Source organism: Acartia tonsa, chromosome 4 (genome assembly GCF_053477335.1).
Source record: "Acartia tonsa isolate MP-2025a chromosome 4, ASM5347733v1, whole genome shotgun sequence".
Taxonomy (NCBI): domain Eukaryota; kingdom Metazoa; phylum Arthropoda; class Copepoda; order Calanoida; family Acartiidae; genus Acartia; species Acartia tonsa.
The window spans coordinates 21,719,664-21,746,826 of record NC_137263.1 but is presented as its reverse complement, the minus strand read 5'-3'; the positions used below and the strand labels follow the sequence as shown (position 1 = coordinate 21,746,826).

At 32.4% G+C, this 27,163-nt stretch overlaps 1 protein-coding gene across 3 annotated transcripts in view; it reads left to right on the top strand.

Moving 5' to 3' along the window:
* The window catches only part of LOC145316437 (acetylcholinesterase-like), a 65,519-nt gene that overhangs the window by 16,716 nt on the left and 21,640 nt on the right, over positions 1-27,163 (top strand). For all 3 annotated transcript variants that reach the window (XM_080156916.1, XM_080156917.1, XM_080156915.1), the window contains exons 3-8: positions 3,593-3,693; positions 6,340-6,486; positions 7,110-7,218; positions 9,316-9,405; positions 20,575-20,687; positions 22,246-22,485. In XM_080156916.1, the coding sequence (XP_080013042.1) occupies positions 3,593-3,693; positions 6,340-6,486; positions 7,110-7,218; positions 9,316-9,405; positions 20,575-20,687; positions 22,246-22,485 (800 nt within the window). The remainder of the gene's footprint in view (positions 1-3,592; positions 3,694-6,339; positions 6,487-7,109; positions 7,219-9,315; positions 9,406-20,574; positions 20,688-22,245; positions 22,486-27,163) is intronic.

Here is a 27,163-nt window from a genome sequence, read left to right as displayed (position 1 = left end):
TTAGTGGCGTAAAATTTGTTATTGCTGTAACTAAAGGGAGGTGGAAAAGAAGGGAGTGGGTTGTAGGGAAATTTTCACTTAGAATTGTTTTTTAGAATCCTGGTCTCTGCTTTTTATCTAAATATATTTTCAATGTTTGCGCTATTTATCTTTTTCCCGTTTTTGTAAGAACATAATATGTATGAACACATTGATGAGAGGGTTTACATCATTTATTTATTCACCTACCATAATTAATGTCTCAAGTCTAAGTTAGGTAAGGTCAAAGAAAACAAGTATTCTCTATGATACTATTTTAAGCCCAACTTCAATGGATGCAGAAAATACGTGGACTTCTTCAATCTAGGTTGCTATTTCCCCTGTCACTTAATGGCCAGTTCGTTCATCCCGTTAGAGGGAACGGGATGAACTTTGCGGACTTTTAATGAATTTTGATTGGTTGATTCATTTTGTTGAGTGTCCAAACGTTTTAACCACCAATTGTAATCATCAGCAGGGGTAATTTTGTGCAAGTCCATTGGAAATGTACATTAATTTATCGGCCATTGACTTATCCCTTTAGATCCCTGTCTTATTGTTGCTCATCTACAATAAACTCTCAATCACTCCTAATATTGTCAGAGACCATAATGTATAAGACAATGGGCGATAAATGGATATAAATACCCAATGATAATAAACAAAATTATGTCTTTCTCTAGATTACAATAATTTACAATAATAAAATGTTAAGAGACTACAAGTTTGTTACCAACCATTCAAAATTCTATAAAACAAAGATTTATCCTAAGAACTGCGACTTTTTATATTTGACATAATATGCGAATTAAATGAAAAAATAAATGCCCTTTTATACCAAAATTAGTCCATTTTCTAACCAATAATATGGCAGGATTTTTCTATAGGCTGTTTTGTTGATAATGTATATAGATCATATCTATAAATAAATCCTATTATATAAAGTAGTAAGTTTTTCTTTGTCTAAAGATTAAGATTTTATTTAATTACAGAGCCATTAGATGTTGGGGGCGCAGCGGCTATTACAATTATAAAACTAATATGTACACCATAATATAATTTTAATCCTTATACTAAAGTAACAGGATGTCTCTTAGTCTGTGTGTACCGAAGGATCTCGCTAACCACTGAACCGATCGGGTTCTCCTTAAAAGGGTAGCTTCTCATATTTTGGGGGAGGATACCACCAACCTTCCAAGAGAAATCGTCCCTAGAAAAAATTCCCCCCCCCCCAAAAAAAAAAATATAATTTTTTTTATAACTAAAATAAAAAATGGCAGGAAGTGCACCGCACGGCGCACCCTCTCCCTAGGGGCGTAGCCGCTAGTTGATTATATTCTATCTAAAAGAATATATGCATGTAATATGAGCAATAACATAAAAGTTTGGTATTAAACAGATATGACACAAGCAAAATTGTTTTAAGTGTAATATAAAACTGTTTTAATATCATGTAATTGAACCATCTTCACTTCATGGGAGATTAATATTTTCCAGTATGGCTTTGAAACCGATTAATATCCGCTGGATTAGAGCCGTTTCTCAGACATACTGAAAAATCATGTATACCATCGCATTGCTGACAATTGTCATCGAATACTAAAATAAAAATTATAAGATTAATATTTATCTGTGTTGTTAGCCTGGTCCTTAAGCCCCTCAACAAAAAAAGGTTTTAATCACTAAATTTACCAATTTAATATCCGTGAAAAGCTGTCTATATTACTATGCGATAAATAACTATTCATCACTGTTATTAAATCAATTGAAAAATTATTCTACAAGGGAATTATAAAGCAACAAGGATGACAACATCAATAAGTAGCGAAGCACAAAATTTCGTGGATGGGACTGACGGTCATTGTTGTTTTCTTCAAACGACGGGAAATTTAATTTTGATATATTTAACTGAAAAAAATTTGAAAATCGATTAATAAACACCAAAGATTTGGGGGAAAATGTAAAAAATATAAAAATAGCTAAAAACCTGCAAAAAGGCAGTCTGACCGTCATTGTTGTTTTCGGGTATAGTCCTTTCCACGACATCCCTCCATAAGGAGCGATTCTTCGTATTTTTAAAATGGCTTTTTGAAGGTTATTTTAGGTTAGGTTAGGTTATATTGTGTTAGGTGATTGCCCCACAGGGTTAGGTAATTGGCCCCGCAGGGTTGGAGCCCCCCGCAGGGGCTAGAAATAGGAGAAAAGCTACTGTGAAAAATACGAAGAATCGCTCCTTATGGAGGGATGTCGTGGAAAGGACTATACCCTTGTTTTCTTCAAACGATGGGAAATTTAATTTTGATATCTTTAACTGAAAAAGTTTGAAAATCGGACCATTAACACCAAAGATATTGGAGAAAATGTAAAAAATATAAAAATAGCCAAAAACCTGCAAAAAGGCAGTCTGACCGTCATTGTTGGTTCTCCAAACGACGGAAAATTTAATTTTGATATATCTAACCGAAAAAATTTTGAAAATCGGACCATAAACATAAAGATATGAGGAAAAATGTGGAAAATAAAAAATAGCCTAAAACCTGCTAAAAAGCCGTCCGACTGCCATTGATGTTTTATAGTTAATTGTGCTCCTTAATGATGGGAATGTTGTCAAAAAAATTCAGCTTTCTATATTTATAGGAGCTGAGTAAATCCCATTTCCCCCATAGCGTTACGGACTGACGAACGGACGGACTGACGGACAAAGTGAATTATAGAGTAGCTTCGCTACTAAAAATGAAGAGAGGAAAAAAAAGTCAATTCATAACTTTTTTTGACAATTTCTAGGTGCAGCCGAATCCGCCATTTTAATAATCTCTTTTTAGTGCCTAAAAAAAGGGGATAAATTAAATAAGTTTAGGCCAAAGTATCCCGAATGACGTCATAGTCCAATATTAAAATATGACGTCATTCAGGATTTTTTGGCTAAAATTTTTTAAATGTATCCATTTTTTTCTAGGCACTATAAAAAGCTTCCATTTTCATTCGTCTGCATCCCCATACATTTATTATTTATTTTTAAAAGCAAAGCTTTTCCATAATTATTAAAAGCAAAGCTTTTCTATAATTAGGGTCGGTCCGTCCGTACGTCCGACCGTAACGGATAGCTTTTTTCGTTAATTTAGGCATGTTAGAATTGTCCTATCGATTTCAAACTTTGCATGGTGATTCCTATAGAAGTTAGGTACGAGTTAGAAAGCGTAGCAACTCTATAATCATTACCATAATGTCCGTACGTTCATTTAAAATATGTTGATTTTTTTACAATTTTAATTACAAATTTGTATGTGACCTAATTATCCGATTGGTCTGATTTTTGGTATACTGATTCCTGGACAACAAAGTACAATATTAAAAGCGAAGCAACTCTATAATCAAGTCCTAAAAATGTAAGTATGTCCATAAACATTATCCTGTATCAAGCAGTTTTTCAACAAATTTGCTTACAATTTTGCTTTGACTCTTATACATTTACATTCTGATTATTCAGTTCTGACATTATACAAGTGTTAATGTCCGTTTGTCCTACCGTTTTAGAGCTTCGCTTTTATGGATGTTGTCATCCTTGTTTTTTTAGGAGAGGAAGTGTGGACGTACAATACTCCTATAAGTGAAGATTGTTTGTATCTTAGTATAACAAAACCCGCGGGAAGAAGAGCGGTCAATCTTCCTGTCATGGTAAGTTATTGTCCTTGTTCATTTTTCAGCTAGGAAGAAGCTCTGTATAATGCCTATAGAAATGACGTTATACAATACAAATAACCAATGATACGCCAAAACACAGACTAAATTACCGATGGCAGTCCAGTATACATATTAATTGAACAATAGTTGTCAAGTATGACGTAGGCACGTAGACTGAGTTGATGGGTTTTATCCTTTAAGATTTTTTTAATTCTTAATACTCACTGATTCAAAGTTAGGTGCATAACAATAAAGTTAATAGAAGAGGGAATGCCTTGAACTATACAAAGCCAATTTAGGGTTGGTTGTTTTAGTTACGCATATCGTTAGTGGTCTAATAAATAATTTTCTAGTAGGTTAATATTAATTTATTGCATCTTAATAAAGACAGCCTTCCGCTTATATCATAACGAAAAATTATAAGATTAAAACCAGTTTTGGTAGCCCAGAGTGACCGAAGGCCCAAACTAACAAAACTAGTATTAATTTTATGATTCTTATTTTGATATTTGTGGAAAATTGTCTGTAATACGATGCTATATATATGATTTTTCAGTATGGCTTATAACCGGTTCTAATCTAGTGGATATTAATTGGTTTCGAAGCCATACTGGAAAGAGCTTTTCATTATAAATAAATTCTCCTTTTATAAATGGCAAAAATTTATTTACTTTCTAACCAATGTACTTACCTTAATTCCAACGCAGTAAAAGTTCGCAAAAAGAATCGCAGAAAATCAGAAAAAGTTTGTTGCATATCCAAATATTCCCCAAATTCTTTCCCCTTATTTATCTACATTTAAAATTCAGTTTTCTGTTTTGCACTGAGTTAGTTCTAGTACATACATTTTGCATAATTTTCAGCACAGTTTGCAATATTTGCAAAAATAACTACGAATTCTAAGACAGATTACGCATAAGAATGGTTTTTATTGAAAAAGGCATTCTGCATTTCTGCCTCAATTTTCTGTGAATTTTAATAAAATGTTGATTTTTTTCTATTATTTACTTTGATGATCTAATTTAGTTGCGTTTAAAAGAACTATCCTATTATATAAAAGTTTAAGATTTTAAGTTTGTTTAATCATTAAGATCTCGCTAACCACTGAACCGATTAATTTTTCCATTTTAATAAAGTTGGTTGCAGGTCCTGAGATGATTTTTGGCTAATTGTTTTAGATTTTATTCTTGGGATTGAAGCGATGTAAAGTGTTATGTGTGACGTCATCAAATACATTCTATTATCCATATCTTTTTATGGGTTTCCTTTCCCACTTCTCCTTTCATCCCACTTTTATAGATGCATTTTTATGACGTCACACATAACACATTTCATCGCTTCCTTGGGATGGTATTACGAGCACAAAGATGCTAGTTGTGTATATTTTGATATTGAATAAAATAAAATTCAATTTTGAATTTTATTTAAAGTTTTTCACTATGTAGGATTTCTTTTGTATGGAATGTAAAATTTAATTTCATGCTTTGCTTTCATCCTGTAAAAGGGTTGGCAACACTTTCTTTACAAAAAAGATATTTTAATGTTTCATAAAAGAAATTTTAATAATGAAATAGGAAAGGTTAAAATTTTTAAAAATCTTATTTAGGATTTATTAATTAAGCAAAAAATTATTGTATCTCTAAGACAAATCTTGCTAATAAAGGGTTGCGCGGCCAAACGTCCTACAACCAGTCATATGATTGCACGACCTTTGTCTTTAAGTCTTTAAGGTACGTGGTAATGAGTTGTTTTTGGCAAAATTCTTTACCCTACTAGTACTCATACTGATGATTTCGCGCACCTGACATAGCGGCAGTACAAACTATTCTTGACGTCTTTAGATATGACTTGGTATTATGCCGAGATTCTAACCTAGTTAGCACATAGAACCTTTCAAGAAAATAGGTTTTTCAATTTCAATGCACATACAAATTTTTACATGTTTTCAAATATTAAAGTAAAAAAATAGAAGGGGCATGTGTTAAATAACATTATGTTCACAAATTGGGGACCCTGTGCCGACTTTCAATTATGACAAGAGCATCGAAAATATTAACTACAATAGAGCAGAAAGCAATTAGATATCAGACAAAAAAGGTTCCCACAACTGGAACCAGGACCCTGTGCCGACTTTCAATTATGCCAAAGGCATCGAAAATATTAACCCAGCCAAGTCGCTACAATAGAGCAGAAAGCAATTAGATATCAGACAAAAAAGGTTCCCACAACTGGAACCAGGTAGTTGTCTGGGTTATACAATAATCTATACTTTTAATAGCGGCTTCGCTCTAGCCTCTAGGGGCTTTGCCCCAAGAGATGATAAAAAAAGTTAAGGTGAAATTCGTAAAAAAAATAAGAAGGACCAAGGAAATCCCCTGCAAAATAAAAAAAGGACCAAGGATATCTCCTACCAAAAAAAATTTTTAAAAAAGGTGTTTTTTGGTTTTTGGGGGGGTTTGGGGTGTCCCATCTCCCAAGAAAATAGCTTAAAACCACCACAGGACCAGTAGGTATAATCCCTGAAAAGTATAGCCAAATCGGTTCAGCAGTTACTGAGATCTTAAGCTTCAGACGGACAGACAGACGGTCAGACAGACATACATCGTTCTACTTTGTATTATAGATATAAAGAATATTTAGGTTTGGGTCTACGGAGGCGGGTATTACTCTGGTACCTCAACTCTGGAGCTGTATGATCCTAAGATCTTGTCAACAGAGATGAATGTAGTTGTGGCTGCTATACAGTACAGGCTTGGATCCATTGGCTTCCTCTACCTGGGCAACGAGGTTAGCAGTTCTAAAATATTTATTCGTCGCATCGTATTATAGACAGGCTTCTGCGGATATTAAAATAAAAAAATTATAAGATTAAAACAGAATACTCGGGCTAACAAAATTGGCATTCATTTTATGAATTATATTTTAATATTTGGAAAAAATTGTCTGTAATACGATGCTAGACATGATTTTTCAGTATGGCTAGAAACCGGTTCTAACTAGTCGGTTTTGAAGCCATACTAGAAAATGAGATTAGTTATTCACTAAAGCATTTTAAAGACATTTTTTCCTTTTAAAGTATTGTTTTCATATGAAAGATTATTTTTAATATACTTTTTCGCCATTTGGGTATATGTAAGAGATGGATACTTTTCTAAAATAGAACGGCATTTTTTTTTTGTTGTAGGAATGAATGTTGAATATACGTGGATATTATGACAGGGGAAAAATTGTCATCAATTTAGGTTGCTAATATTAACATCACTTATAAGTCAGTTCTTTCATCCAGTAGGAGGGGAGAGGATGGATGTAAGCGGGAGGGGTCGTTATTTTAGCCAGCTACAAGTTTCTATTTATAGGAGTACATGATAATTTGATGTAATATCCATGTAATAATAAATCCATTGCTGCAGGACGTGCCCGGGAACGCGGGTATGATGGATCAAGTCCTGGCCCTAAAATGGATCAAACAAAATATAAGAAAATTTGGTGGAAATGAAAATAGTATCACTTTGTTTTCAGGTAATACATTCATTTTTTATTTGTAGCGCAGCTAGTCTATAAGTGTCCGTACGACCGTCATCTACATATAAGCAAAATGATTATTATTTTGATATGTTTTGTGTTTGTTTTGTCTGTTTACTTAAAATTCTTCTTAATTAAAACTTGACTATTTAAGGACACAGTTACCCTTGTTTAATTAATATTATTTAATCAAAGTTAAATTTCTATTTTCAATCGGTTCAACCCTTTAAAGAAGTCATGACACCTTGAACACCCCCCACCCTTCGAAAATTATAGGATAATGTTGCTTTAAGATCCCTTTACATAATGTCTTGACCCAAAAAATCATCGAAACAGTTTCAATAAAAACATGGATGGCACAATAAAAAAAATGTCAAAGAGAGCAAAACTATTTCTTCAACGAATTTAATATTTACTTGAAGAGCACTTAAATCTTTCATTAAATATTTTATACAAATATTGTCAAGGGAATAAAAAGATCTAGTAGTGTACGCTGTAATTTAATGTTAACAAGAGTTTTTAATGACCTCAAAAAGTCTAAGTTAAAGCTTCTTCTACTAATGTTTTAACAAAAATTCTTCTTCTATTAAAGTTATCCTTTATGTTTTTAAATCCCATTAATAGTTCTCATAAACAAATTTGCTTTTAAAAAAAATGTATAAAAATAATTTCATTTGAAATTTCTTTGTTGAACATTATCAAATGCTTTGCAAACATCTTAAATTGCAAAAATAAATATAAAGATACATGGATAATATGTTAAAAACAAAATATGTTAATTTTCTCTAGAAATTTTATGGTTATACATTGGAAAACAAAATATCTATAGAAGAAACTATTGAGTATTGATAGTTGAAACTTTAAGCTTTAAATGGTTTATATGTTGATCTTAAAATGAAAATGTCTTGATAGCATCAAAGGAAGACGTAAGAGAAAAGGGAGAATGAGAGAGACAAACAGAAAGAGAGAGCAATAGGGATTGAGAGAGAGATTATGAAAGTGTCAAGTCCTTAATTAATGAACATAGTTCTTTATAAAACATAATTAAATGTACTTAGTGTGAAAACAAAAAGATATTATATAGACTGTGTAACCATAAACAAAAGATATATTAATGATATTACGTTAAAAAACAAAATAAACACTTTAACATGATGTATCCTATTAAAAGAAATAAAACCATAATATACTTATTATTTATAAAGTGCTGGAAGTGCTAGACTATACCAGGATATACTTTATATTTAGAAAGTGCTGGAAGTGTTAGTGTATACAATGATATACTTTATATTTAGAAAGTTCTGGAAGTGCTAATGCTTACCATGATATACTTTATATTTAGAAAGTGCTCGAAGTGCTAGTGTATACAGTGATATACTTTATATTTAGAAAGTGTTGGAAGTGCTAGTGTATACAGTGATATACTTTATATTTAGAAAGTGCTGGAAGTGCTAGTCTATACCATGATATACTTTATATTTAGAAAGTGATGGAAGTGCTAGTGTAAACAATGATATACTTTATATTTAGAAAGTTCTGGAAGTGCTAATGCTTACCATGATATACTTTATATTTAGATAGTTCTAGAAGTGCCAGTCTATACTTTGATATACTTAATATTTAGAAAGTGCTGGAAGTGCTAGACTATACCATGATATACTTTATATTTAGAAAGTGCTAGAAGTGCCAGTCTATACTTTGGTATACTTTATAATTAGAAAGTGCTGGAAGTGCTAGACTATGCCATAATATACTTTATATGTAGAAAGTGCTAGAAGTGCCAGTCTATACTTTGATATACTTAATGTTTAGAAAGTGCTGGAAGTGCTAGACTATACTATGATATACTTTATATTTAGAAAGTGCTGGAAGTGCTAGTCTATACCATGATTTACTTTGTATTAAGAAAGTGCTGGAAGTGCAAGTCTATAACATGATATACTTTATATTTAGAAAGTATTGGAAGTGCTAGTATATACTATGATATACTTTATATTTAGAAAGTGCTGGAAGTGCTAGTGTATACTATGATATACTTTATATTTAGAAAGTGCTGGAAGTGCTAGTCTATAATATGTTATACTTTATACTTAGAAAGTGCTGGAAGTGCTAGTGTTGCTTATCACATGTTGTCTCCCTTGTCCTATAAACTGTTTAATCGTGCTATTCTTCAATCTGCCTCAGGTGAATATATTTTAATATTAATTTTTGAATAGATTTTTGTACAGGGATAAGAAACCGATGAATTTATATTTAGCCATTAAAATTTCAATAATTCAACTGAGATTTATTGACGTAACAATGGATGTAGAAAATACGTGGATGTTATGACATGGTAAAATGTGTTGTCAATTTAGCTTACTAAAATGAAACTCGTTTATTGGTCAGTTCATCCAGTAGGAAAGAAACGGATTGTGTAATGGGTGTCTATGGGAGGTATCTTTATTTTCGCCCGCTACAAGTTTCACTTTATTAGAAAACATGAAAATCTGGTGAAAGATCCAAGTAATAATATATCCATTGACGTAACTCAAAATACATTGATTATCAGATTTATATGGGTACGATAAACGTAATAGATGCAGCTCTATAATTAGATTCCAATAAGATATTGAAACAATTCTAATCCTTATTATTACTTGGTAAATCCCATAATCTTATAAATAGAAAGATTAAGATTAATATAAGGATTAACATAGAGGGGTTAAATCAGAAAAATTGTTATAAAATACTATTAAAACATTATATTTATTGTAGCGAAGCTACTCTTTAATTCACTTTGTCTGTCCGTCAGTCAGTCAGTCAGTAACGCTATGGGGAAAAACGCGATTTTTTCGGCTCCTATTAGAGATAGACAGCTAAAATTTATAGTGAAGATTACTATGACATATGCTCATCTAATCTATATATTGTTTTGTCCGTCTGTCATTTAATTGGGGTGCTAGATCGATTCCTAGATTTTTACGTTTTTGTAATTTTCTCAATTCCTATTCAAGATAAACAGCTAGAATTTTTAGGGATTAAATAAATTCAAACTCTACATATTTCTGTCAAGTCTTATCAAGATGCCTTTATTGGTTGGGGTGCTAGATCGATTCCTAGATTTTTAAGTTTTTAAGATTTTAAGACAACTGAAATTTTCTGGGATTGAATAAGTTTAAACTCTTTTTTCCCAGATGTCTATTCATAATTTTTGAGCTTCGCTACTTATGGATGTTGTCATCCTTGTTTCTTCTTCAATGATTTAAAGCTAAGAATCAATTCACATTTTCTCGACTAAGAACAGACATATAAAGTTTAAGAGTAGAACCTAGTAATAGTGTCTAACTTTTTATCTTTGTGACGAAACAAAAATCAAAGGATGAGAGGGGAGGTAGGAAAGGAAACCCCTAAAAAGAGATGGATTTTTGTTACGTCACAAAGATAAAAAGTTAGACACTATTACTAGGTTCTTAAGAGTATCTCAAATAAAATTATTATATGACCTATGAATATCACTGCATTCAATCATAGGTCTAAAGGGATAAGACAATGGCTGATAAATTTATGTACATCCCCAATGATGATACTCAAATTACCTCTTCTGTAGATTACAATTAGTAGTTGAGACATTAGGACACTCAACTTAATGAACCAACTAATCAAAATTTAATAAAAGTCAGTAAAGTTGTTAAGCGATGTTAAGGAAATATTGTTACAAAACTTTGGGGACTAGTGTAATAAACAGCTCAATGTCCCCTCCCTATATAGATTTCAATCCATTCCAATCGTCATTCTATAAATGGTGTATGAGTCAAATATTGCAAGTGCAAATTTTATGCAAAACCACCCCTTACCTTTCCCCTACCACACTTTAGATAATCCACTCTCCATTTGCCTCCTCACAAATAGATTTATTATTACTTGGATCTTACAACAGATTATCATGTACTCTAATAAATTGTAGCTGGCTAATAACGACCCACCCCCTTTACCCCATCACCTCCCCTCCTACTGGATGAACAAACTGACCAATAAGTGATGTCCATGTTGGCATCTTAAATTGAAGACAATATTTCCCTTGTCATAATATCCATGTATATTTTACATCCATTCCCTCACAGTATTACCTTATAACTTTATCCAACCCTTGTCAGATGAACTTACATTACAACAAATTTTCTTTTTTCCAAGATAATTTAGTTTCTGAAAAGCATAAGCATCACAACTTCGATTAATACTAAAATGAATATTCAAATAATTATTTCTTCTGAAATGACGTCATTCTGGCCTTCCATTGGTCAATAAAAATTTACACTGGCCTGCCATTGTTTATTTAGTCAGTGTATTGGCCTATTATTGGCCATTTGCATTTTATGACGTTATTTTTTTTATAGGCACTCTAAAGAACTTCATTCTTTAGAATAAGGCACAATCGCACTTCCAAAAAGTAGTACTTTTTAAAGACATGAGGAAATGTTAAAATTTGTAGAAATTCTTAATTTTTGTGAGAACAATTTTGAAGATTGAGTTGTTAGGGAAGGAATATGCACCATAATTCTCAATCTATTCAAACTTATAATAAATCTTATAATTATACAAACTTATAATAAATCTTATAATTATACAAACTTACAACAAATCTTATAATTAACAAAACTTATTACATACATATAAATCATTTCCAATTTTTTTTCTTGTGGTAAATGAGATAGTTTTTTTTGGCGAAGCTTTTCTTTAATAAGAGCTTTTTTCATTAAGTTATGACACCCTACAAGAGTTAGTGTTAGTTGGTCCTTTTTTCTGATTGTAGAGCTTCACTTTTATGGATGTTGTCATCCTTGTTTACTTGTTTAAGATTACCAGACCTATGTAATAAAATAAAAGATACCAAAAATGGTTGATTTAATAGGTCTACAATTTGCAACATGTTAGGTTTTAGCCTATTTTAACGATTACAGCATCTTAAATCTATAATTTTTAATTCAAAATCGCAATGAGTCGGGTGTGGAAATATGAGGTGAATCCGCTGTTTTTATTTATATTTTATCTATATTAATTTTCAAATTTTATACAAGAAATATAAATTTTTGCACATTTCCAACAAAATTACATTAAGGCAGTTGAGTACTTTTTTCCAATAAAATCTCATGAGGATATTATTTGATAATTCAATCTTTACCAATCCAAAGTAGATGAAGAAATATATAAAGTTAAGGGTTGCACAATTCAGCCATCTGAAACGGGCCACCCACACACACACATACACACAAACACACACACATACACACACACACAAACAAACACACACACACACACACACAGATTCACACACACACACTTTGAATTGAATTTTGCAAATGTGCGTGTTCCTGATTGGCCATTGTGCACAAGTCAGGTTAAATGTGGGACAGGGATGGGGCACCTGAAGATATACAGCATGGCATCATCAAATTATAGACAGCTTCCGCGGATATCAAAATGAAAAATGATAAGATTAAAACTGGTATCTATCTTACGATTTTTATTTCAATAATCGTGGAAAATCGTCTGTAATTAGATGCTTTACATGATTTTTCAGAATGACCCAGAACTGGTTCTAATCCAGCGGACATTAATTGGTTTCAAAGCCATAATGAAAAACAAAATCTACACAATAATTTATTAGCTTGTAAGTGTAGAAATTGATGCCAAAAATCATTTTTCAAGCATTTCTGTAAAAAAAAAGGCATTTAGTATTTACCTTTTCCACTTCCTAGTAACAGAATTAATACTTTCTCATCAAGGACTTGTTTTTGTGGCAGTGGATGTGATGAATCTTGGGATTTTTTTGTAATATATTATATTTCTTTAAATTCCAGTTGTTCTATGTAGTATCTGAAAAAGTAGTAGGATGTATGTTTGCATGTAATTTTGCGTATCTTGGACTTTTTTCTTCAGATTTTAAATCACTTTCTTCAGAAGACATAATCCCATCCTCGTTTTAAAAGTGGGACAGCAAAGTTAAGTTTAAGTTTGAATTTAGGCTACTTATTGCATGTTTGAACCTTACAAAGATAACACATTGTAGGATTATGTAAAAATGGAGAAATAACAACATCCATGAAAGCTAAGCTCTAAATTCCTAGGAATCATGATTTTGTTGCAAAATTCATCAATATGGGATACTGTATAAATAACTTACTTTTAATCGTAGGACTTGATTAGATAGATTCCTCGCTTAAAATATTATACCTTGTTGTCCTAGGAATCATTATTCCAAAAATCAGATTAATAGGATAATTATATCACACAAACAGAGGTTGTCAAAAAAGTATGGACTTTTTGATAACGATTATAGAGTTGCTACACTTTCTAATTCATACTAAACTGTAATAAGAATTCATACAAAGTTTGAAATCGATAGGACAATTCTAACTTGTCTAAATTACCTAATATTTGTTACGGAGAACCTACCCTAATTATAGAAAATCATTGCCTTTAAAAAGGAAAAAACAAGTTGTGTCTATTTTGAAAATGGATTTTTACAAATTTGACAAATGGCATAGATATTCGTCATAATTTAATAAAATAAACAAATGTTTATTAAATTATGTAGAATATGACTATTTTTTATTACTTTCATCTAGGGGAGGGCGGGATAGTTGAGGAAAATAGATTTCCCTGAAAAGTACAACCTATTCGAATTAGCATTTCTTGAATTTTTAGATTCAGACAAACAAACCTTACTACTTTATATGCATACTAAGAAAAAATTAGAAACACAGCTACTTTAAATACAATGTAATTGCTGTCAAATATTTGCTTGTTAGTACTCTCCGCGTTAATGACCATCTTCATCTTTGTTAAAACCGAAGCTTTTCTATAAATAGGGTCGGTCCGGAACGGTTAGATCGTTTAGTTAATTTAGTAATAATTTTCCCCTCAAATTCAAACATGGCATGGTGATTCCTGTAGTATTTGGGTGTGATTAAGAAATCGTAGCATCTCAATAAGTATACCTTCGCCTTTAAATCTTTGTTTTAACAAAAAAATGTAAAATTCAAGTTGAAGAAAATAAAAGTTAAAAGTTGTGTTGACAATATTTTATAAAGAAATTTTCTTCTTCAATGATAAATGAGAATATAAAAGAATTTATCCAAGCGAAGATAAAATGACTTCTTTTTTCTGCAACGACATACTTAATGTAATGTTTTACACAAATTTTTGGGTCTTTTTAACATAGATTTTATCCTTATTTAGTAGGAGTTATTACTGTTTGCTGAAGTTTATATATTATATACTTCCTTTAATTTTTGAGGTAGCTGTATATAGTGCCCTAGCAAAATGGGGATAGATGTCACTGATTTTGGCCTACTTATTCTATTGACGTCAGGAAATACCCTATAGCCCATCTGTTTTCTAGGGGGTTTCTTTCCCCCTTCCCTTTCTCTTTCCATCAGCTATGACATCAATAGTACACTAAATGCTGTGACATCTATCCCCATTTTACAAAGGCACTAAACACAACTACAGTTTTAAGTTAAAATATAAAAAAATGTTTCTTATTAAAAGGAAATGGTTTAAAAGATTTTTTACATAAGTGAGCTTTTACCATAAACAAAAAATTTGTATAAATATAATTAACGTTTCAAAATGGCAGGAGAAAGATTCACTTTTAGAGTAGCTTCATTGCAAAAAAAAACATTTTAAAAGAAACTTTGTGTCTAGATCTTTCTGTAGGTTTTATACTGAGGCCAAACATATTAATCTGAGTCCTGGGTGACATTTAATTCATCAGTGGACAGACTCAGAACAGAAAATTTTTCTGCAGTGTAGCTACTCTACATCCTATTATATAAAGGATAAAGGTTGTTTTTATCTGAAGCTTAAGATTTCAATAACCAGTGAAATGATTGAGTTCTCCTTTTTTGGGAAGCTTCAAATAGTTCCCTGTAAGGTTTTAGGCTACTTCATTTTTAGATTTCTGACTTTGAGTCGTTTTAGGCTATTTTCTGCCCCCTTCATATCCCTTTGAATTCAGAGCCCAAAGATGCTATGGGTGAATCCGCTAGTATTTGATAATTTGGAAACCATTGAGTAGCATGTATAAAGTTGTAAGGTTTTTTCATTTGTCCGTAAAGATTTTGCTATTCAAAAACAGTCAATAATGGTAAAATTGATTTTACCATTTAAGTGAAGCTTCAAACAGGTCACAGCATGGTTTTTATTTTAAAATTAAATCTTTATGGTTGGTGGTTTTTTGCTATTTTTCCTCTTCCAGCATTAAATAGCCTCTAAACACTAAGGCATCTGCTTGTATATATTCAAAAAATATTCATAGATTTTAAAACTGAGGCTACTCTATCAATTGGTTTGTGTGTCAGCTGGTCTGTTGGTAATGAGGATTTACTCAATAAGATGATTTCATAGCGGCTGTCGTTTTCGATTGATTTTTACCTTTTTACGGAAAAAAATATAAACTTAGAATATGTAAATTGTAATCCAGTTAAATCTAAAAAATATTAAATCTACGTATTTTGTGATTCAGACAAAACTTTTATTTTTCTGCTTAGTAATCGCTTTTGCAATTTTTATATAAATGTGATATTTTACTTTTTCAAAAAATTATTAAAATTATATTCTTATTTTTTCCAAATTTACACATAATCCTGAAAAACACCAAATTAGATAAACTTGAATTTGATTGAAAGCTTTCCGCGAATTTTAAAATTAAAAACAAAATTGTTATTAATTTTATGATGTTTATTTTAATATTCGTGGAAAATTTTCCAATTGTTTCTTTTTCTTGTTTTTACAGGTTGAATTAAATAAATTTATAAAACCATTACTCTGGTTAAAAAGCTACTTTTTATTGCTGTCCTTTGTTTTATTGCCACGTCCTTTAAGGAATAAAGGCTGGTGAGTTATAAAGTATTTTGGCAGATTTTCAGTGATGCTGTGAGTATTGGTGCAAAAAATATGACGTAACAAAAAAAAATAGCCAATGAGAGGCCACTATAAATTTTACCATTGGTCAATAACGGCCTCTCATTGGCTAATTTTTTTTGTTACATCATATTTTTTGCACCAATACTCACAGCATCATTTTCAGTATATATGATTGAGGAAACCTGTATTTAATCATTATTGTTTTATGTCTTTTTGTTAGAAAGGCATAAAGTTTTTACTTCTTCAACCAATTAAAAAAAATTATTCTTTCCTGGTTATTTTCTGTCCCTAGGGGGGCTCCAAAATAGTGATCTCCTAAAAGTTTTTTGAGTTTGTAACTTTTTTTATACTGTCCTGATTCTGATCAGCCAAAACAGTAGGATGTATGTTTGTCCATCTATGTAAAATTTGGCCATTTTAGTTTTAAGCCTGTTCATGAAAAAACAATAATCTTTTATCATTTCAAAAAATAATGAAATCCATCTAATTTGAATTATCGGTGCTTGCTTACATGTGAAGACCGGAGCACCGAAAACCCCCCCCCCCCGCTTAGTTTTGACAAAAATCAAAAATAAGGGGGGGGTAGTTTTTTAATGTCTGGAAAACGGCAAGGAGGAAAAAAGCACCGCAAGGCAAAGAATTAACCCCCCCCTTAATTTTGAAGAAAATCAAAAATAAGGGGGGGGGTAGTTTTTTCACGCCAGAAAGTTGAGTGAGGTAAATCAAGAAAATCCAGTATACCAGAGGGGAAACCTTATTACAGGGATATTCATGTTTTGGGGCATAATTTCCTTATTTATTGACTTTGGCCAGTAAAAGGTTTTAATTTTGCGCAAAATTAAAACCTTTTACTGGCCAAAGTCAATAAATAAGGAAATTACGCCCCAAAACATGAATATCTCGTAATAAGGTTTCCCCTCTGGTATACTGGATTTACTTGATTTACCTCACTCAACTTTCTGGCGTGTTGTACAGTGAAAAAACTACCCCCCCCTTATTTTTGATTTTCTTCAAAATTAAGGGGGGGGGTTAATTCTTTGCCTTGCGGTGCTTTTTGCCTCCTTGCCGTTTTCCAGACATTAAAAAACTACCCCCCCCTTATTTTTGATTTTTGTCAAAACTAAGCGGGGGGGGGGGTTTTCGGTGCTCCAGTCTACCACATGTAAGCAAGTACCGAATTATCTTTATAAAAAATATTAATTAACATACTTTATTGAATTTGATTTTTTTGGAGTCAAACAAAATGAAGTCTATATATTGATGGATTTGAATATCATATCAATTTATAATCTGTCAGTCAAGCATACAATTCCAAATTTCTATTTATAAATATATAAAATATATCTTAAAAATCTTTATTGCTTAAAGTGTAAATACATAAAATTTGTGTTATTTCTGCGGCAGAGTATTGGAGTTCTGGCCGGGGAGGAAGGGGACATTGGGCTTTTTATTACACTAGTCCCCAAAGTTTTATAATAACGTTTTCTTATTCGTTTTTTAGCAACATTGAGAACTTTTATTGAACTTTGGTTCATTTAGTTGAGTGTTCAAACGTTTAAACCACTAATTGTAATCTAGATAAAGGTAATGTTGTGTATCATCATTGGGGATGTACTGTACATAAATTTCTTAGCCATTGTCTCATCCCTTTAGATCCCTGATTTCTGGCACTCTTTCCTGTCTTACCCTTTCTCTCTCCGAGCCTGGTTGAACAAATAAAACATTAGTTTTACATCAGATGATCTGACTCCAGCCCCCCCCCCCCCTCCCCCCTGGTGGGTAACACAATGTGAACACGAACAGAATTAAACAATAAAAATGTGAGACAAAGTTGGGATTAAAGCAGTCTTCTTTGCAGGCATCAAGTTATGCCTCTTACACGTTTAAATTTTTAATCACTGCTTTTTACTATGCGTCCCTAGCATCTAGGGGTTTCTTAATCAAAAGAAAAGGGCTGGTCAGAATAATTAGCCTAAAACCATCCTTTAAACTAAGGGAAGCTCCCCTAAAATGGAGAACTCAATCGGTTCAGTAGTTATCAATAACTTGAGATACAACCTTAACTACTTTATATAATCTTAATTTATAAATGTTACCTTTTGTGTGTTGTCTTAAATTGGCCAATTAAGAAGAAATTCATTTTGGACATACTGGCTAAGGTTTTCCAATAAAAGCATTTGTAATTTTTTTGATTTGCAAAGGAAGAGAAGGACAATAAAATCAACAATCACTCACATTTTTATGTTTATGTGTTTAAAATTTTTATTAATCTGAAAAAGGGGCGTTGTAATAGCCTTAAATCTTCCCTGAAATGGAAAACACATTCGATTCATTGGTTAGCGAGATTCTTTATGTATTAAAATTCAATACTAAAAACACCTTAATTCCTGAATGTGCTTTTACCCGCTGAGCAGATAAAATATAAATAAAATAGAATTAGATAATATTGTGTGTTGTTCTATATCCCCAATAAAAAGGTGGATGACAAAATTGTCACCACGACCTTGCATGTTGCAAAACGACAAAATTTCTATAATTTATAATTTAAACTGTTGTTAACAGCAGAAAGATAACAGGGCTCGGCAGCTGCGCATCAGCCGTGTAAAATCCTCAAGTTTAATCCAGTTTTTGTGCAAAAAATAATCGAAAAGATGGATTGACATATTAGGAACATATTTAACCATCCCTCTTAATTTAACGATTTCAATGAGGCTTACATGTGGCTGTGGCGCGGCTGCCGAGCCAAGACAGATACACACTCAGCTAAAAAGTCTGACATGAATAAAAAAAAGTGTTTTCCCTTATAGTGCCTTGTTGAGCACAGAACCCCCTTCCCCCCATTTTAAAATTAATTAAAAATAAGGTGGTATTTTTTTTTATTGTTTATTACTATATATCAGGTTAGGTTAGGTTATATTGGGTAATGGGTAGCCCCGAAAGATTAATCCCACCACCCCCTTCAGGTGTTATGCATTGCGAAAAATCCCATCCACCGTTTTTTTTTTAATTTATTTTAAAATAAGGGAGGGGGGGGGGGTTGTTGCATGACAGAACTCTAAGGGAAAGCCGCCAGAATCATGATAAATTATTCTTTTCAAATTGTGATGTGAAAGGAAGAATTATAGAATTAGAATGTTATCTGGAAACCTATTTATTTCTCTGGGATTTACAAACAAATTTGGTTGTCTAGATATGTATTTAGGCCAGTTCAAATTGGTCTTTGATGGAATTTTAACCACGTGTTCTATAAACATTAGTTTCCCTATCTTTTTGTCACGGATATCTCGTAAACGGCTAGACCGATCGAAATTACATAGTTTTCAAAGAATTTAGTAATGATCTAAGTAAGATTTTAGGCTAGAGTCTAGGGGTGCAACCACCAGTATCCTTATGTAAAACTAACATGATCTCTGTTTGTTTGTCTGCAAGGATCTTGCTAACCGCTGAACTGATATGGTTCTCCTTTACAATGTAAATTTTCATATATTTTTATAGACAAAAATAAAAAATGGGGGGGGCTGAATTCAACCCTCCGCCACTTTAAATGCCCCCTAGAGGCCTCTAGGGCATAGCCGCTAGAATGTGTATTAACTAAAAATGTTATTTTATAGTATCTTTGTTTAAAATGAATGATTGCAAGAATTGATGTAAAAATCGTGGATATTGAGAGAGATTCCTGCATACCCTAATAAAATATTTTTCCCTGCTGGCTAATATAACAAAGCCTCTCCTCTTTTATGACTTTACCCCATACCCTCCCCTGACAATAGAAAAACATATTAGTCAATATCTGAGGGCTATATTAGCAACTTATCTTGACGATAAAATTTGCCCTGTCACAATATCCAAGTATTCTATATATCCATTATTGTAAGGTATTGAATTCGTATTCTATCATGCTGGCAGTCAATGAGGGGGAAAATTGTTTTCTATCACAACAACACATAAGAATTTCTGATAGGGTAAAACCACCTCAGCTCAAGGGTTTTATATTTTTTTTTTCAATTCTTGCGTTTAAAATGGTTTTATTTAGTTCTATAGATATTAATTCCTAATACCCTTTTCCCGCCCTTATTATAGATTTGTTTTAAGTTGTATTTACCTCTCTAAACCTACAAGTCTTCCATTAACCTTCCTTTACCTAACATAACCTAATTTGTATCAGGTATGTGCAAGGGCGTCTAAGCTTTTTCATTTGGGGAGGGGATTCTAAATTCAAAATTTGGTGGGTAATCTGTATGTCATATAGGACGTCCAAGCTTTTTAATTTTTTTAGGGGGAGCTAATCACCCCTCCCCCCCCCCCACTAGACGTCCTTTTGTTGATGTATGTATAGAAAAACACAGGCCAGTATCTAAGACATTTTTCGCGGATTTCTTAAAGGTTATGAATATTAAACAATGGTTTTTCTCTAAGATTCACTAATATTAAATTTATTTTCAGCTCTGAACCCCTGGGGACTGATATCTGTGCAAGAAGCTAAACGGAGATCCCTTGCTCTGGCCACGGTGCTAAATTGTCCTACTGACCCTAAATTCTTACACAACACAATTAGTGTAAGTATAAATTTTATGGACCTAGTGAAAATCACGGTAAAATATTCCTAGAATCGAATTTTTTCTAAAAAATAAGTCATTTTCATTGTGATAGTTTGTAGCTAAACGTGAATGTTATGTTTAGATATGGTTATGTTATGACTGTTTTAAGAAGGCCTAACCAAATGAACTATTACGATTAAAGAAAAAGAATAGAAAGGGTACGGATTGCATAATTTTTTATTTACGAGTTGGGGGCCCTGTATCCAATATCAATTGAGTCTTTGAATATCAGCCAATAGCGTCAGAAACAGCCAAGTAGCATCAAAAGTGCAAAAAGCAATTTGCTAGCAGACCAAGAAGGTTCCCACAACTTAATCATTATTTAATTAAATTAACACTTTTTGTTGCTAGATCGACTACAGAAATCTTTATCTTATCTAAGAAAACTTTTCTTAAGATAATATATTATAAGAGGGATTTACTTTAATAACCAAAAAGTTTTTTATATCTTTTTTTGTTTGTTGAAAACTTGTTCAGGTTCATTTAGTATGTATATATTGTCAGAGAGGGAGGGGACATTGGTCTGTTTATTACACTAGTCCCTAAAGTTTTATAATAACGTTTTCCAATTCGTTGGCTTAACAATTTCGAGAACTTTTGTTGAATATTGATTGGTTGGTTCATTAAATTGAGAGTCCAAACGTTTTAACCATTAATTGCAATCTATAGAAGGGGTAATTTTGTGTATCATTATTGGGGAAGAACATCAATTAATCTGCCATTGTCTTATCCCTTTAGATCCCTGATATAAATATTAATCTTTTCCATAGAATGATTAAAGGAAAGTTTGTTTGAATATATAGTCTGCTAAAGTCTCGGCAGCCTTAAATTTTAAGATTTTTTTCGCCTGAGAATAATTGTTAGCGACTGAAAATTATTTTAAATAGCTGCGACTGTTCAAAAATGAAAGAAAATAGATTTTTTTAGATTGCAGCTGCTATCATCAGTCGATACGGCCGTGGCTTTTTGTATGTTAAAGATGGCAGTGGCTGCGAATTATTAAAAAATTTGTTGCTGCGGCTGGCGAGCACTGCGGCTGTCATTCAGAATGTTATAATTCTTAAACTTGTCATCAGGTTTCGTCTTTAATTAAAAAGTTTTGAATTATAGCTCTTGAACAACTTTCCTCTCGCTCTCAATATTTTTATAATAGGAAATCAATCATTTTTTTGTACTCTGGAAAATTTTCGATTTTCGCGAAGCTACTTTATAGCACAAAAACTTGGATTCTGATGTCGAGAATCCTCTTTAAACAATGCAATGTAATATAATTTAAAAATATTGATTATGGTTTGCTCAATGCCCAGTCTCTCAAGTTTTATTTAGTGCCTATAAAAAGGAGGTCATACTGGCCTACCATTGGTCAATTAAAATGTAAACTGGCCTGCCATTGATAATTTAGTCTATGTATTCGCCTCATTTTGTATTGTTGACGTTATTTTTTATAGGCACTAAAAAAGCTTCTCTGTGTCCGTTTAAGAGATCATTATTAGCATTAATAATCAATAATATTTAGTGTCTGAAAGCAGCGAACGCTAGCGAGCTTATGCACCAGGAATGGAACGGTCTGTCTGTCGGCCTCTGCTCCTTTCCATTCGTCCCCATTGTCGACGGGGTGTTCATGCCCTACACCCCCACCGCCATCCTGCAGTCCGGCAAGTTCCCCAAGAAAGAGGTACTCCTGGGAGCCAATAAAGAGGAGGGAATGTACTTCCTCATATATTATCTTACAGACCTTCTACAGTTAACTGAAAGTGTAAGTATTTTCATTTCTTAGAAGAAACCTTTATAGTTATGTAAAAGTTACAGGATGTCCATCTGTCTGTGTGTACCAAAGGATCTAACTGCTTAATCAAATAGTTCTTCTTTATAGTGAATCTTCTTATAGTTGCAGGGAAGATTTATAACTAATTTGAAGGAGGATGACACCTCCTTTCCAAGAAGAATTGCCCATTACAAAATAAAACCCCCTCCCACTATTATTTTTATTTTTAAAACTAAAATAAAACGTGAAGGGGTTTCCATCTTCTTACTTAAGAAGACTCTATGACCTAAAAACTTTTCAAATCCATACAAGTCCCTAAAGTCGTTAAGCCAGCAAATAAGAAAACTTTAGGGACTAGTGAAATAAACAACCCAATGTCTCCTACCTATCGTATTTAACCATACTGTATGTATAATATATACATATAATCTTTTTTATCAAGATTAAAGTATGTTGTATAAAAATTCCAAAAATCTTACAAATTTTAATAAACTTACAGGTTTAAAACTTTAAAATTCGGTTATTTCTGACGTCATCATGTATAAAATATATCAAGAAAATTGAGCAGATTAAAAAAAGACATTGACGTCATAATGATCCGTGTAATTCCGTAAAGTTGGGTGTAGGGTTGTAGTCAAATGCTTTTTAAAAATCAAACTGTTCATAATTATAGACCATTTCATATATAATTATACATTAGCCTGTCCCGGATTTGAAAAATTTTTGACCTCTCTAAGGGGGGCCTCAAAATTTGAAAGTGCTTGTACCGTCGCAATTTTTGCACTACTGAAAAAATACTTAGCATGGGTCATTTTTTGCATAAGTCAACCATATTTTGGCTGGGGTTCAAAACTTTAACAAAATTTTTCAAACCTGGGACAGGCTAATATACATTTGGTTATAATCAAGAACACTTTGACTACAAACCAACACCCAACTTTACGAAATTACGCAAAAAATGACGCTCTTTTTAAAAATAAGGATCTAACATAAAACAATATTTGCTATATTTTGTATTTATTCTATTTTGTTTACATTTATATTAATAGAAAATATATTTTCATTACTATTGACAAATACAATAAAGATAAAATGTATACAATATTTACAACTAGGGGCGTGCAGAAGCTGCTAATAATGTGGGTGGGGGGTAATGGTGGTGATACCCCTGTGACGAACATGATGGGGGTGTTTTTACATTTTTAAATATTTTGATGTATATTTAAAAACTGTGTTAAAAACTGAGATAAATTGATGTACATCCCCAATAATGGTACACAAAATTACCCCTTCTATAGATTACAACAATTCGTAGTTGAAACGTCTAGACACTCAACCTAATGAACCAACCAATCAAAATTAAAAAGAAAAACAAAGTTGTTAATCTAACGAATAAGCAATCGTTATTATAAAACTATAGGGACTAGTTTAATAAACAGCCCAATGTCCCCTACCTCCAAGGTTAATACAAGTCTGATTTTTTTGAAATAAACCCCATGTTTGGACCATTTGTAACCCCCCCCCCCCCTCCCTCCTCTTCAAATTAAATCTACAACTATGAAGGCTTATAATGGAGTTAAAAACAAGTGCACCACTTGCCCTTGGCTAAATCCTGTGCACGCGACTGTTTACAACATTCCCCACCAGTACATTGGATTGTCAAATCTATTTCCCCATAAAACTCATGAATCTGCAAAATATTTGAATCATGGAAAGAAAACGAAGTAGTGGATTTTGTCGTATTTTCACAGTAGCTTTCTTCCTATTTCTAGTCCCTGCGGGGGGCTCTAACCCTGTGTGGCCAATTTTCTAATCCTGCGGGGCAATGATTATTATCGGGTTTCGTCGTATTTTCACAGTAGCTTTTGATGAGTTAGGTTAGGTAGATGTTAATGATTGCCCAGCAGGGTTAGGAAATTCCCCACAGGGCTAGAGTCCCCCGCAGGGACTAGAATTAGGAGAAAAGCTACTATGAAAATACGACTAAACCCGTTACTTTGTTTTCTTTCCATGATCCAAATATTTTTATGGCAGTTGGAAGCCATTGTGGGCTTTTCCTAAACAACTCATAAAATCATAGTCTAACAAGGACATGTGTGATCATAAGTAGAGCAGCTAGAAATACTATTTATTGTCCAATTATAAAAAGTACTAAGGTTTTTTTTTGTCTAGAGCTTAAGATCTAAATAACTATTGAACCGAATGGGTTCTTATTTTAGTTAAGCTTCTCATTGGTCCTGTTATTGTATTAGGCTATTTTATTTTAAGTAAATCCAAAAAATACTTATATTGCTTGCCTGATTCTAATCGGTGAAAATCATTATTGAGTCAAAAAGTATTGTTTTTCGACAAGTCATTGCTTTTAGGACAAACTTTTCTTGGTAGAAAAAGATACAATTCACAGTTTTGTATTTAAAGTAGGGTTGGGCCGGATATCCGGTCTGGCCGGTTATCCGGACGGATATCCGGTCATTTTCAATATCCGGCCGGATATTAAAACTATCCGGTTACATGCTATCAAGCTGATTTTTTACGCTGGATATCCGGTTATCCGGCCGAATATCCGGTAATTTGCCAGATATCGAACGTTGGCCAGATATCCGGCCTAAACTGGATATCCGGGTTTTGAAATCAGCCGGATATCCGGTATCCGACCAAAAAGTATCCGGGCCAACTCTAATTAAAAGATGATTCAAAATGAATCAGTGAGGGAGGGGACTTTTCTACTGTAAATAATACTGTAAAACACGCTCTATTATTCGTTGACTTAGAACCTTTTGGTACTCTTATTTGATCTTGATTATTTGTGTTTTTTAATTAGCTGGTTTTAACGTTTCAATCAATAATTTCGAATTCAAAAGGAAAAGTTTTGCATATCTTCATTTTGGATGTACATCACTTTATCGTTCATTGTTGTTTAAGATACCTGAGGTGGATTCTTTTAAAAAAATGTTCATAACCCTTCTATGAATTTGTTTATTTTTTGTAGATTTTTAATGTGATTTTGGTAAATTTATCACGAAAACAATTTTGCCCCACTTAGCGATTAGTGGGGCAAACTTTTTTTAAGAATCCACCTCAGCTCTGGATTGAAATAGAATTTTTTTTTAGTTGTTTCCTGTTTTACGCAGGGAGGGAGGGGACATTGGGCTGTTTATTACACTAGTCCCCAAGGTTTTACAATGACGTTTTCTTATTGGTTGGCTTAACAACTTTGTTAACTTTTGTTGAATTTTGATTGATTGGTTCTTTAAGTTAAGTGTCCAAACGATTTAACCACAAATTGTAATCTACAGAAGCATCTTTATTGGAGATGTATATCAATTTATCAGCCATTGTCTGATTCCTTTAAATCCCTGGTTATACGCCTGTGATTGTAAAAACTTTACAAATACTGTTGCAACCTTATCAACCTTTCTTGGATGTGCAGCTTCTATAACTATTGGTTGTATTGGTTCATCTACATATACTTGAATTTTGATTAAATATAGAATTAAGTATAGACTTGCTAGCAAATTGCTTTCTGATCTTTGATAGCGACTTGGCTGTGTTAATATTTCCGACGCTATTGGCTTATATTCAAATACTCAATTGAAAGTCGGAACAGGGTCTCCATTATCAATGAAATATACCTAAGGAAAAACCTGTTCTAATTTACAAGATAATAATCTCTTTTATTTGGCTTATTGTAGCTTGTCATTGCTGCAAAGTTATGGAAATCAATATCCTTGTTGTTTAAACCTTTGAAAGTAGTATAATTGTAGTTAGGATGCACTTCTTAAGCTTTTTTATTACAGTTTACTGTTACTTTTCATCAGTGCTCGGCAGCCGCAATGTCAGCCGCGTTAAGCCTCAAATTTTAACCCGTTTGGATGCTTTAAAAAAATTAAAAAGAGGGTTTGCCATAGTTTGGCCAAGTTTAGACTTTCAGCATATTTTTAAATTTGTAAAGGTTGATTTCCTTGATACTTACAGGCGGCTTAAGCGCGGCTGCCGAGCCCTGCTTTTTATGCACTTACTTTGTTGGCATAAATGTTGAAATTGTATTACAATACACATATGTAATGTACATACTAGATAAAAGTAACTTTCTTTCAGAATGTTTCTCAACCTATTTTCAATAAAAATACACTATTCTAAGACATAAATATATACTTCGCTTATACAGGTAATTATTTTAATTCATTTTGTCTAATAAAAAGTAAAGGTATGAGACATTAGATAACAACAAATATGATCATAGATATTTTACTTAAATTTATTTTAAAACACTGCACTGTCATAAATTATATTGAAACTTATCAACAGGACGTTAAAATGAAAACTGGAGAAATTTAAAAAAAAAAAGCTTCTTCATAGAAAATTGCAGAAACTTATAAAGATTTTTTTACCTGGTTCGAATCCTGGTTCATATTAGGGTTCAATGTCGTAGTACCTCTTTCGCGTATGCTTGAATTATTACTAGCGGCTAAGCCCCTAGCATCTAGGGGATGGAAAGTCAATTAAATAGTCTAAAACCATCATATATCTTAAAATGAAATAACATAAAAAAATTCTTGGGCCTATGTGAAGATTCCATAAAATGGAGAACTGAAATGGTTCAATAGTTAGCGAAATCTTAAATGACAAACATAAAAAACCTCACTTCTTTATATTAAAGATTTTTCTA